Source organism: Oratosquilla oratoria, chromosome 8 (genome assembly GCF_046742065.1).
Source record: "Oratosquilla oratoria isolate Oo_2021 chromosome 8, ASM4674206v1, whole genome shotgun sequence".
NCBI classification, from domain to species: Eukaryota; Metazoa; Arthropoda; class Malacostraca; order Stomatopoda; family Squillidae; genus Oratosquilla; species Oratosquilla oratoria.
Genome location: NC_134784.1, coordinates 37,394,821 through 37,407,382, shown reverse-complemented (window position 1 = coordinate 37,407,382; position 12,562 = coordinate 37,394,821). Strand labels below are relative to the sequence as shown.

Sequence of the window (12,562 nt, the reverse complement as noted above, 5' to 3'; positions counted from 1 at the left end):
AATGTGTTTGAGATGAAATACTGGAGAAGTATGGTAGGGGTTACTAGGTTGGATAGAGTGAGAAATGAGGAAGTGAGGAGGAAAATGTGGGTGGAAAGGGATGTAGGTGGAAAGGGAGTTGGGAGCTAAGGTTGATGAAGAGTATTGGGATGGTTTGGGCACATGGAAAGAATGAGTGAAGAAAGATTAGTAAAAGAGGTGTGGAAGGCAGAGATGGAAGGAGTGAACATGAGGGGGCAACCAAGAATGAGGTGGATGGATGGGGTAAAAGGGGCACTGGGAAAGAGGGTAATGTCTGTGGAGAAAGAAGAAGACAGAAGACAGGGGTGAGTAGAGAATGGTTGTGTATGGATGATGCTGTGATGCATGGAAAGGAGTGGGTGAGGGATGGGAGTAAGTGTGAATGATATTTTGACGCATCCCAAAGGGATTTCTCCCCATCTTCTCTTTTTCTGCATGAGGGAATGGAGAGGGGGGATTGCCAATTAAATGAAGTGGCCTTGCTGTGGATGTGCTGTGTCTTGCTACATTGCTTCTGACCCAAGGCATTGTGCAAGATGCAGGGATGGCCCTTCATCTAGGAGAAGCCAAGATAAGAGGGAGGGAGATGAGTGAATGGGAGTGAGTATGTGGGGATGGAATAGGTGGGAGTGGATTTTATGCCTTTATTTTTTGGCTACTTCCCTTGTATGGGGGGAGAAAGCTGTTGGTATATGTATGTGTACATCTATGTGTGTGTGTATATATATATATATATATATATATATATATATATATATATATATATATATATATATATATATATATATATATATATATATATCCACAGATACTAAATGGTCCCAAGTACTCATATTTTCACCTTATCAACCACAGTAACTTGTCCATCTTAATTCTTTGTAACATGATCAAGACTAACAGGTGTATGTACCCGTATAATGCTTCCATCAAGGTACATATTCCTGTTAATCCCAATCATGTTTGCAAGGAGTTAACATGGAAAAGTTATTGTGGTTGATAAGATGAAAACATATATATATATATATATATATATATATATATATGTACACACATATGTATACATAAAACTTAAGACCCATTCTCAGAGAAAGATAAGCTGAGATACTGAGTAAACCATGTATTTCAATTACTGACTGTGGTCCTCTTCAGCAGGTACATACATAGAGTATGAAGACAAGAATATACAGGGTGTGTATGGTAATTATTTCATTGTTTCAGGGACACAGTGTGGAAAGATGTGGATAACCGCACCACTCAAAACAAAAGCAACCTATTAGTATACATTGAAATTATGTCCCGGCAACACCTTGCATCCATGGAGAGCTTTACATTTCCTCATCTATGGAAAAGGCATGCAGTACTTATGTTAATCTCTGCTGGACACAGCAGCAGCAAGATCTCAGAACTGCTAAAAGTGACTGAACAGTTCATCAGGACTGTCAGGAGGGAGCTGATTTCTTCTGACTACAATTATGAAGGTGTTGCTGAGAGGAAACATCATTCTCGATGATAGGACACCATCAGGGATGCTGAATTTGTCACTCAATTGCAAGCCATGGTTGATGAAGACCCCAGCCGGTCCATGAGGTCCATTGCCAGAGAGCTGCAAGTGTCTGAGGGCACTGTAAGGAAGTGTTTGCATGAAGATATCAGATACAAGTCATACAAGATGCATAAGGGTCAACTCCTCTCCACAACAATGCAGAAGAACTGCCTCAAGAAGAGCAAAAAAATGCTCAACAAACTGAAGCACCCTCTGGAGAATGACATGCTCCGATTCTTTTCAGACAAAAAGAACTTCTGCCAGGACTAGACCCATAACTCTCAAAACAACAGGTTGGCTGTTTGTCCCATGGATGTGCTAAGAGTCATGAAAACAAAATTTCCTGAAACTGTCATGGTGTTTGGGGTAGTCTGCAGCAAAGACCAAGTCATGCCCCTGTTCTTTCCCCAGGGGCTCAGGATAAGCACTCAAGTGTACATCGACATCCTATAGACCCATGTGAAGCCGTGGATTGAGGAAGTAGCTGCTAGTAGGCACTATGTGTGGCAACAGGACTCGGCACCATGTCACACCTCTAGAAAATCTCAGAAATAGCTCTCTGACAAATTATTTGACTTTGTTGCCCCTGCATTATTCCAATCTATTTGGTGATCAAATAGATTGGAAGAACAGCCACAGTATATCAATCACATTGTAGTTTCAAAAGAAAAAATTTTGAATCTTCATTTATTAAATAATTTCCAAATTTCAATACATCAAAAGGTTAATGGTCACCAGATGCTATTACCAGCTTCGCAGTAACCAAATTTATCCCCAAGGAACAAAATGTCTGACCCCATCAAGGGCTTGATGTGACTTGAGTTTTCCCTAGTTCCCTTTTATAGTATTTCACTCTGTATATATATTCTTATGTTATTAAGTATAGCATCAGAAGTGGACAAATATCCAATGGGATATTCGTTCACTTTTGGGATTTCAGCCATTGCATTAATTGGGAGGAAGCTCATGTAATTGTTAAGAGTAATTCATATTTGAATAGAAATATCATAGAGTCCAGTCTGATCAAGGATACATTTGTTAACAGTTTAAATTTAAGTCATGGATTGTACAAATGGGATACTTTTCTTAAGAAAATTGTAGACCAAACTCTCTGGAATCTGAGTCCATAAGTCACTGGGAGAGACCTATCCTTTGGGTATAAATTCTTGCTTCTCTTTAATGCTTGTACCTTGAAAATGTCTGAATAAACAAAAGTGCTCGGTCTCATTTCTGTTACTTTCCTTGTTTTTTTTTTGCATATATATATATATATATATATATATATATGTATGTATATATACACATTTTAACGACCACAATGTACTTTAATTCTAAGCCATCAACATCGGGAGACCCAATGGGGCCACATGCAGAAATTGAAATGTGGTACTGCTGAGGACTCAAACTCAGTGATCACATGACAAGTGCCGTAGTAACTAACCAACTATGCTATGTGTGTGTATATATATATATATATATATATATATATATATATGTATACATACATATATATGTATATATATATATATATATATACATATATATATGTATATATATATATATATACATATATACATATATTATATATATATATACATATATACATATATTATATATATATATATATATATATATATATATATACATATATAATGATAATGATATGGTTTAATGTCACAAGCTCCCCTATCAGTAGGCTAGGATGGTGCCCCTTCCACTGGACTTAGTAGCATGGAATTTAACGAACCATGCCCTTGGTTCAACTTTGCCAGTGGCATGGTTTGAACTGCCATCCCCTAGACTTTTGCCATAAGTAATGATGTCCTAACCCACTCAGCCAGGGAGCTTCCATATTATATATATTATATATACATATACATTATACATATATATATATATATAATGTATATATACACATATTTGATGGATTATGTGTTAAAAAAAATCAGCTTGCATCTTATTAGACCAAGGATCAGCTTTGTAGCAGTGGCTAGAGGCAAGTGTACAGCATCAATGGCTGGTTTAATCAAACCATAAAAATTTACACACATGTAAACAAAGTCGTGATTACTTCTACACCTCATTTTTTTCTTTTTCTGAGGTAATAATGTATAACAAGTCACACTTACCAGAAATTCATATGAAATGACACCAGTCAGGATAAAATTAAGAGATGATGCTTCACCATGCATGTACTAAAACAAACTAGAGGTCAGTTACATATCAAATCTGATGTATTTCCTTAGTATGATGCCATTGTTCTTGAGGTAAGACAGACAGTCATACAGCTCTTTAACATTGTTTAATTGAAATTGTGCCTATCTTTTTCAACATCCTTACCTTACATACATGTTCAATAACACCTTAAGCTCATGAGAAACTATTGCTTTTGTGGAAAATTACTAACTACCTAACAAAACAGAGTTTATAAATGAAGAGAGAAATATGAGGTAGGGTCTGCACAATATTTATGTAATTTTGTTGATTGTATAATCACCAAAGTTTGAAGTTTCCAGATTACTTTACCTCAACAAAAGTGGAGTCACAGAAATGCAACTATGCAGAAATGCACCTATGCAACTGCTTATGTTACAAATAATAAATAATACAATTTCTTTCAAACTGGCCTCTTACAAGCCATCAAATACAGTATAGATATATAATGTAAATGTGCAAAATATACACATTCAAAGTGAGCACATGAAATATATACACATACAATATGCACACAAAGACATACATATCTATATATATATATATATATACACAAAATGTACACGTGCAATTATACAGGATATATACAGTATAGCAAATGCAGAAATCTACATAATGTATCCATATAAAATATGTACCCATTGTGCAAAATTTACTTAATGTAATCGTGTATAAGCTGTACACTAGTTTCCTCAGTTGGGTTCCTATCGGTATTTCCCCAATGCATTATTACTATTGTTATTATTTTGATTTTATGTTTTAAATGGTTTTTCTCCAGGGGAATGGTTTTTCTCAGGGTTGACACCTCCCCCACCAACACCACCACCACTAAAATCCTATTAAGAAAGCTCCAGAGAAAGAAAAAGATGAAGAAGAAAAATGTGGGAGGGGCAAGAACCCTGTATAGAACCCCACCAATAGGGAGCCCTCATTATGATCCTCCACTGAGGCAACCCTGATAAGAGCCCCTTACTGGTTGAACCCCATTAAGAACTCCCTGTGTGTATATTTGGTTCATGTGTACATTTAATATTTAGGTAAATTTCAACTTGGGCTCTATCCTTATCATCTAATTATCATACATAGATTTCAATTATTGTATCGTTCCAGTTTATGCTATAGTGTGGGTGTCTAGTAATAAAGTCAGAGAAAAAAGTCAAACTTTTGGTTAGGAAAAAGTCACAATCATTACACAGAGACTGGTAATAAAGTCACAGGAAAAGTCACAATTTTGGCTAGAATAGAATGCATTCAAACAAAAATATTCAAGTCATTGTGTCCTATTCCAGTCTCTTCTTCATGCAACAACCTATTGTGCTATGCGTCCCATGATGGATTTTTCTCACCTGGTTATATTTCTATTGAACACACTGTGACAGGTTTCCTTTGCAGCTTATGATTTTTTGTGGGGAGAAATACATTAAACTAGCCATGCTTGTCAACATAATATGCAGATATTTGGAGCCCCCCCCATCCTCGATTCTCATTTCTTTGTTCACTTTAATATCAAATTGCAATACTTTTCATATACAGAAAGAGGGGTCTCTTTCTTCAGTGCTTACATGATCACTCAACAACCAAGCAGTAATACATGAATAAGTTGATAACATTACACTATAATCCTTATGCTTCAAAGAGTCCATTCAGGGTGTGGCATACATTGTAAGCCATTGTGCCAAACCAACCTTAGTACTGTACACACCTCTCTCTCTATTTCTTATGTCCTATTTGATTATTTCATATATATCTATATATATATATATATATATATATATATATATATATATATATATAATAAAGTAGTAGCCTCTGTCTGTTTGTTTATGAACTCCTAGGGTTTTGGAGATAGACCTCCATAACCATATACAGTATATTCTGATACCCTATCACTCCAGGTACTTGGATAACTATATTTCATAAATAAATTATAATAAAAAAATAATTAGAAAATAAATAAGAAAATAAATAAATAAAATTGGCCAGGGTTAAGTGTTAAAGGGGTATGGTGTGGTAACATGCCACTACTGTAGTGTCCCCTTAACATGTATAGCATTTTTGTGACAAAAATTAATATGATTAAACAAACCATTGTATGTGTTCATATTATATTTGTGAAATGAATGTTGCCACAAACTAAGATAGCCTTTGTAAGGAGAAAGCATGTGGATGTAAAATGATTGTATAATTTTACCAAATGTTTAAATATTTCATATTTTTTCCTTTTTGCAGTCGGTAATAAAACCGAGCTCAAAGAAAATTAAAAGTTAGTTCAATTCTTCTCTTATAGCAGAGTATATTTTATTTCCAAAGGGTGTCTCCCTACTCAAATTGATTTTTTTCTTACTTTCTTAACATTCTATTTGTGTTACCTTTTCCATTGAGTTATATTGATACATGTAACTTTTCTCCACAAATTCTATCAAAATTAAAATGATCATCATTTGCCCACAGCAATGCATGGGTAATTTGGTTAGTATATATATTCTTAATATATTAAAGAAAACTGCATGGTAAAAGGAGTATCACTTTTTAGGATTGTAACAATGATTTAAATAAATTCTATGATATAGCAGTGCTTTTTCTCCATGTTGCAGTGCTGAGGTCTCACTGGTGACAGGTGGCAATGACGAGCCAATAATTGGTGGTCAAATTGGCAACATTGCACTCAGGAAATTCCCACTTCTCTCTCACCCTCAACAAATTCCTTGGAGCACAAGGACTATAGGGTGTTTCATATCATGGATACGGGTTAAAACAGTAAGTGATAAAGTGAGTGTGGCCTGTAAGGCATGTGTTTAGGCACTGCAACAAAACATAATTTCAATTTTGTTTGATTTTTGTTTTTATTATAATTCATTTATGTTTATCTATTTATTGTGTTGTACAGATCAAGTGGTATTCCACTGCTTCTATAACATATCACATTCAACCTTAAATTAGACCATTTCTAATAAATGTAAATTGAAACGATGAACAGATTTTGAATCTTCTGGTCCTATAAAATATATACTAAAACTACTTCACTGGTGTATGTAGACTTTACCACAGCATTAAATAAATAATAACAATTTCATACAGTATTTGTTCATACAGAACACCTGTGTTGAAAGAACTTGGTACATTTATACATATACTAAGAGCTTTTTCCCCATTATAAGGGAGGTAGCCAAAGTCAAAGGCATAAATCCACTCCCACCCATTTCAGCCCCACATGCTCCACTCCCATTCACCACCCTCCTTCCCTCTTTTCTTGGCTCCTCCTGGATGATGGGTCATCCCTGCATCTTGCCCACTGCCCTGGGTCAGAAGCAATGTAGCAAGACACAGCACATTCAAAGCAAGGCCACTTCATTTAATTAAAGACCCCACTCTCTGTCCCCTCATGAAGAAAAAGAGACAGGGAGAAATCCCTTTGGGCTGTGTCAAAATATCATTCACACATACTTCCCCCATCCCCCACCCACTCCCTTCCATGCATTATAGCCTCATCCATATACAAACATTCTCCACTCACCCCTATCTTCTGTGTTCTCCCTTCCTTCCTCAACAAACATCCCCCTCTTATCCAATGTCCCTTTTACCCCATCCATCCATCTCATTCTTGGCCATCCCCTCATGTTCACTCCCCCACCTCTGCCTTCCATACCTCTTTTACTAATCTTTCTTTACTCATTCTTTCCATATGTCCAAACCATCCCAACGCTCTTTCATCAATCATCTCCCAACTCCCTTTCCAACCCCGCTCTCCTCCTCATTTCTCACTCTATCCAGCCTAGTAACCCTTACTATACTTCTAAGGTATTTCATCTCAAACACATTTAAACTCTTCCTATTATGTTCCATGTTTCTGCCCCATACAGTGCTGTCAGCACAATCACCCCTACATCCATTCCCAAATGACTATTCCTCATTACTTTTTAATCCCCCAAGGCATTTACTTGCTTCTTTCAATCTACATTCTACCCCCAACTTCACTCCTCCCTTTCCTGCCACATTTGCCCCCAAGTATCTAAAGCTATTCATATCCTCCAGTCTCTCCCTTCATACTCCTTTCCAATTTGCTGCCATCCTTCCCTTGTATATCTCATCACCTTACTTTTACCCACATTTATCTTCAACTTCCTTCTTTTGCACACCTTCCCAAACTTCCTTAATCCCTCTTCTGATCCTGCTACAAGTGCAGTGTTGTCAGCGAACAACAACTGGCTTATCTCCCATTTTTCTCCATTTTCTTTAACTATCTCCAATCCGCAGTCCATTACCCCTGCATTTACTTCTCACACCACCCCATCCATGTATGTGATGACAGTGATGAGGAAAATGAAGGAGAGAAAAGAAGAGGTGAAAGCAGTTATTAAAATGATGAGAGCCGGGAAGGCACCTGAGTTAGATGGGTGTCACGTGGAATGTCAAAAAAAGGGAGGTACAGTAGTGGTGGACTGGCTGTTGAGGTTGTTTAGTGTTTGTCTAAAAGAGGGTAGAGTACTGGAGGACTGGAGAAGTGCCTGTATAGTTCCACTTTACAAGGGAATAGGGGACAAGTGTGAATGTAGTAGTTTCAGAGGGATCAGTTTGTTGAGTGCAGTTGGGAAGGCTTTTTGGGTTTTTAATTGAAAGAATTAAGAGGAACTGAGGGAGTAATTGGTAAGGAACAGTGTGGGTTTAGGACAGGTAGGGATTGCATAGATCAGATTTTTGTGGTAAGACAGACATGTGAGTAAGGATATTTTTTTGGGCTTTTATGGATTTGGAAAAGGCTAATGACTGGGTAAACAGGAAGGCACTGTGGGAGGTATTGCAAATATATTGGATGGGAGGAAATGTGTTAAAAGCAGTCAAGAGCTTTTACAATAGTAGAGCCTGTGTTAGAATTAGAAATTGAGAGTGGTTTGAGGTAAAAGTGGGACTTCACCAGGGATGTGTCATATCACCATGACTGTTCAATTCATACATGGATGGGGTGGTGTGAGATGTAAATGCAAGGGTAAGAACTTGGTAGAAAGTATAAAACTTTTTATTTTCCTGAGTAGTCATATTCATTTCTGCCTTGAATGCCATTGGCCCAAGTTTGAATCTAACAGCCCCACAGCCCCATTTTTAGTGAGAAATGTACAACACAAGTCACATTAGAAAAATTTCTCTCTTGTGTGGATTATCATGTGACTTTTGAAAACATCTCACAAGAAAGTTGCATCATACAAGTCACACTGGAAAGACTTCTCTCCTGTGTTGATTATCATATGCTGTTTGATATTACTCCTTCATAAGAAAGCTGCACTGCACAGGTCACAGTGGAAAGGCTTCTCTCCACGTGGGACATAACATGCCATTTCAGAACATCCTTTTGTCAGTAAGTTGAACATCACAGGTCACACTGCTATAGAGGCCTTTCTCTAGTGTGGGTCATCACATGATATTTGAGATCATCTTTGCATGAGAAAGCTACATCACACAGGTTGCACTGGAAAGGCTTTTCTACAGAGTGGGTACATGACATTTGCGATCAATCTTCTGAAAAGGTTTCTCCTCAGTGAGTATGTGTTTGAGACCACTCTTTCGTGAGAAAGCTGCATCACACAGATCACTCTGGAATGGGTTCTCTCCAGTATGGGTCATCATATGGAATTTGATGAAACTCTTTCATGAGAAAGCTGCATCACATAAATCACACTGAAAAGGCTTCTCTCCAGTGTGGGTCACCAATTAATCTTTGAGATGACTCTTTTGTGAGGAAGCTGCATCCCACAGGTCACAATGGAAAGGCCTTTCATGAGTATGGGTCATCATGTGATACTGGAGAGCACTCTTTCCTGAGAGGGCTGCATGGGGCTGGGTCACACTGGAAAGGCCCCTCATGAGTATGGGTCATCATATGCCGTGTGAGATCACCCTTTCGTGAGAAAACAGAATCACACAGGTCACATTGGAAGGGCTTCTCACCTGTGTGGGTCGTCACATGATATTTAAGGTGACTCTTTTGTGAGAAAGCTGCATGGCACACGCCACACTGGAAGGGCCTCTCACGAGTATGGGTCATCATATGCCGTGAGAGATCAGCCTTTCGTGAGAAAGCAGAATCACACTGGTTACACTGGAAAGGCTTCTCTCCTGTGTGGGTCATCACATGACGTTTGAGATCACTCTTTCCTAAGAAGGCTGCTTCGCACATGTCACACTGGAAAGGCTTCTCTCCAGTGTGGGTCATTATATGCCGTGTGAGAGTACCCTGTCGTGTGAAAGCTGCATTGCACAGGCCGCACTGGAAAGGCTTCTCATGAATATGGGTCATCATATGCTGTGTGAGATCACCCTTTTGTGAGAAAGTAAAACTGCAAAGGTCACATTGGAAAGGCTTCTCTCCAGTGTGAGTCACTGTGTGATCTTTGAGAAGATTCTTTCGAGTGAAAGCTGCATCGCACAGGTCACATTGGAAAGGCTTCTCTCCTGTGTGGGTCATCACATGATATTTGAGGTGATTCTTTCGTGCGAAAGCTGCATTGCATAAGTCACACTGGAATGGCTTCTCTCCAGTGTGAGTCACCATGTGATCTTTGAGATGATTCTTCCGAGCAAAAGCTGTATCACACTGGTCACATTGGAAAGGCTTCTCTCCTGTGTGGGTCATTACATGATATTTGAGCTGATTTTTTCGTGCAAAGGCTGCATCACAAAAGTCACATGGGAATGGCTTTTCCCCAGTGTGGATCAACACATGACGTTTGAGACTACTTTTTTCTGTGAAGGCTGCATCACACAAGTCACACTGGAATGGTTTCTCTACAGTGTGAGACACCACATGACATTTGAGATCATCACCTGAGAAAGCTGCATTGCATAGGTCCCATTGGAAAGGCTTCTCTTCAGTGTGGGTCATCATGCAATATTTAAGTTGACTTGTGAGATACCTGTGCTCCAGATATCATGCCAGATTCTCTTTATTGCATGACAAATATATGGAATCTATGGATAGCTTTTCCAAAGATATTATGATAGTTACCCTCTTCCTGAAAAAGAAAAATGAGGGGAAAATGTATAGAGAATATATAAGATTGACATTTAACTTTTTGAGATTGTGTAATAATAAGATTGTGGATGTTTCTACACAATCTACATCATACTCATGTCCCTTAGTACCTAAACAGACCCTTTGTACATGCCATTTTCTAACATAAAATAAGTAGAAACACTAACAGATATGGTGCTATAATATACTGCATTCTACTTTCTCATTAAAAATGGTGCTATAATATATTGCATTCTACTTTTTCATTAGAAATGTGCCAAAAATCATCTAAAATATAAAGCATACTCACACCTCCATGACCATAACCAGAATGACTTAAAAGGTCAACTAAGGTTTTCAAAGAGGTGGTGAATATTTGCTAGATGTATGGCTTAGTCACTTTTTTTTTTATAAAATAATGCAAAAATTAATCCTAATTATTATACAATGTGAAATAAAGGCCTATCAAAATATTGGTAGCAGACAAACGTTCTTTCACCGATCTTTGGCTGTTCTCATGAGGCTGTGATGCCAACCTTGCTGTTTACATTCTGATGCATCCATATGTACCGTATGCACTATAAAATGCTGAGCCGCACGGTCAACTTGATCAATGATCTGTCATATTTCATGTGTTAGCAAGGTTTTATCAAGTATTTACATTGAAAATGGTTTGTGTAGCTGCAAATTGCAACAGTGATTCGACAAAACATTCTGCTGCTGATGGATTTCATTTTCATTCTTTTCTGAAAGATCCTGTTTGCAAAAAAGATTGGATCATTCTGTGCAGACAACATGAGTCATGGAAGCCTGGATTGAAAATGAAATCCTGTTTGAAACATTGCCACTCCAGGTGAACCCTTCAGTTACCTCATTCAGCATCACATACTCCTTTGTGAGAACTCCAAACCACATTACATTACCTCATACAGAATGCCACAGAGTAAATGCATGATTGTAAATAACCTTATCCAAGGCACTACTAAACCATCAATCAGTGAATGGAATTTCCCTCTCTTTGTTATCCCTAAACATGATGGTTCCTCCTGCCCAGTAGTAGACTTCAGGTAATTAAATAAGCTCACTATACCAGATAAGACACTCCATCTCTGTACTGCAAGACCTCTTACACTCCACTGATGAAAAAAAGTGTTCACAACCTTGGGCTTTATGCTGTGATACTTACAGATTCCCCTTACTCCAGAGTCTAGACCCCTGACAGCATTCAATACCCCCACAGGACACTATCACTTCAAATGACTAGCCATAGATCTCGTTTCAGCTCCTTCAATGTTTATGAGACTTATGCATTCAGTTCTTTCAGGTCTCATAGGCCATTCTGTGTGTATATACCTTGATGATGTTATCACTTCAAAATTGGTTAGCAAACACTTACACACTCTTAACACTGTCTACTTATGACTAGCGTAAGCAGGGCTCAAACTGAAGCTTAAGAAGTACTACTTCCTTCAGAAAGAAATATGCTTCTTAGGGCATGTCCTTAACTCACAAAGAATTTCAACCTTATGGGACAAGGTCAAGACAGTCATTGATTTTCCATGCCTAACTCCTATTGACCAAATACCTTCATTCCTTGGTTTATCAGGATTTTACAGGTGATACATTCAAGGTTACCTTAGCAGAGCAGCAACATTAACGTAGCTACCTATGAAGGACACCCACCTCCACTTGGACACCAGACCAAATGAAAGCCTTAAATGACTTAAAAAGAGCCTTAACCATGGCATCTGTCCTTGCTTTCCCAAACATATGCTTCCTTT

The 12,562-nt window shown here is 37.9% G+C and overlaps 1 protein-coding gene across 3 annotated transcripts in view; it reads right to left on the bottom strand.

Moving 5' to 3' along the window:
* Positions 1-3,857: 3,857 nt before the first annotated feature.
* The window catches only part of LOC143027703 (uncharacterized), a 36,250-nt gene continuing 27,545 nt past the window's right edge, over positions 3,858-12,562 (bottom strand). For all 3 annotated transcript variants that reach the window (XM_076189163.1, XM_076189160.1, XM_076189161.1), the window contains exon 2: positions 3,858-10,782. In XM_076189163.1, the coding sequence (XP_076045278.1) occupies positions 9,546-10,655 (1,110 nt within the window). In that variant the 5' untranslated portion in view covers positions 10,656-10,782 and the 3' untranslated portion in view covers positions 3,858-9,545. The remainder of the gene's footprint in view (positions 10,783-12,562) is intronic.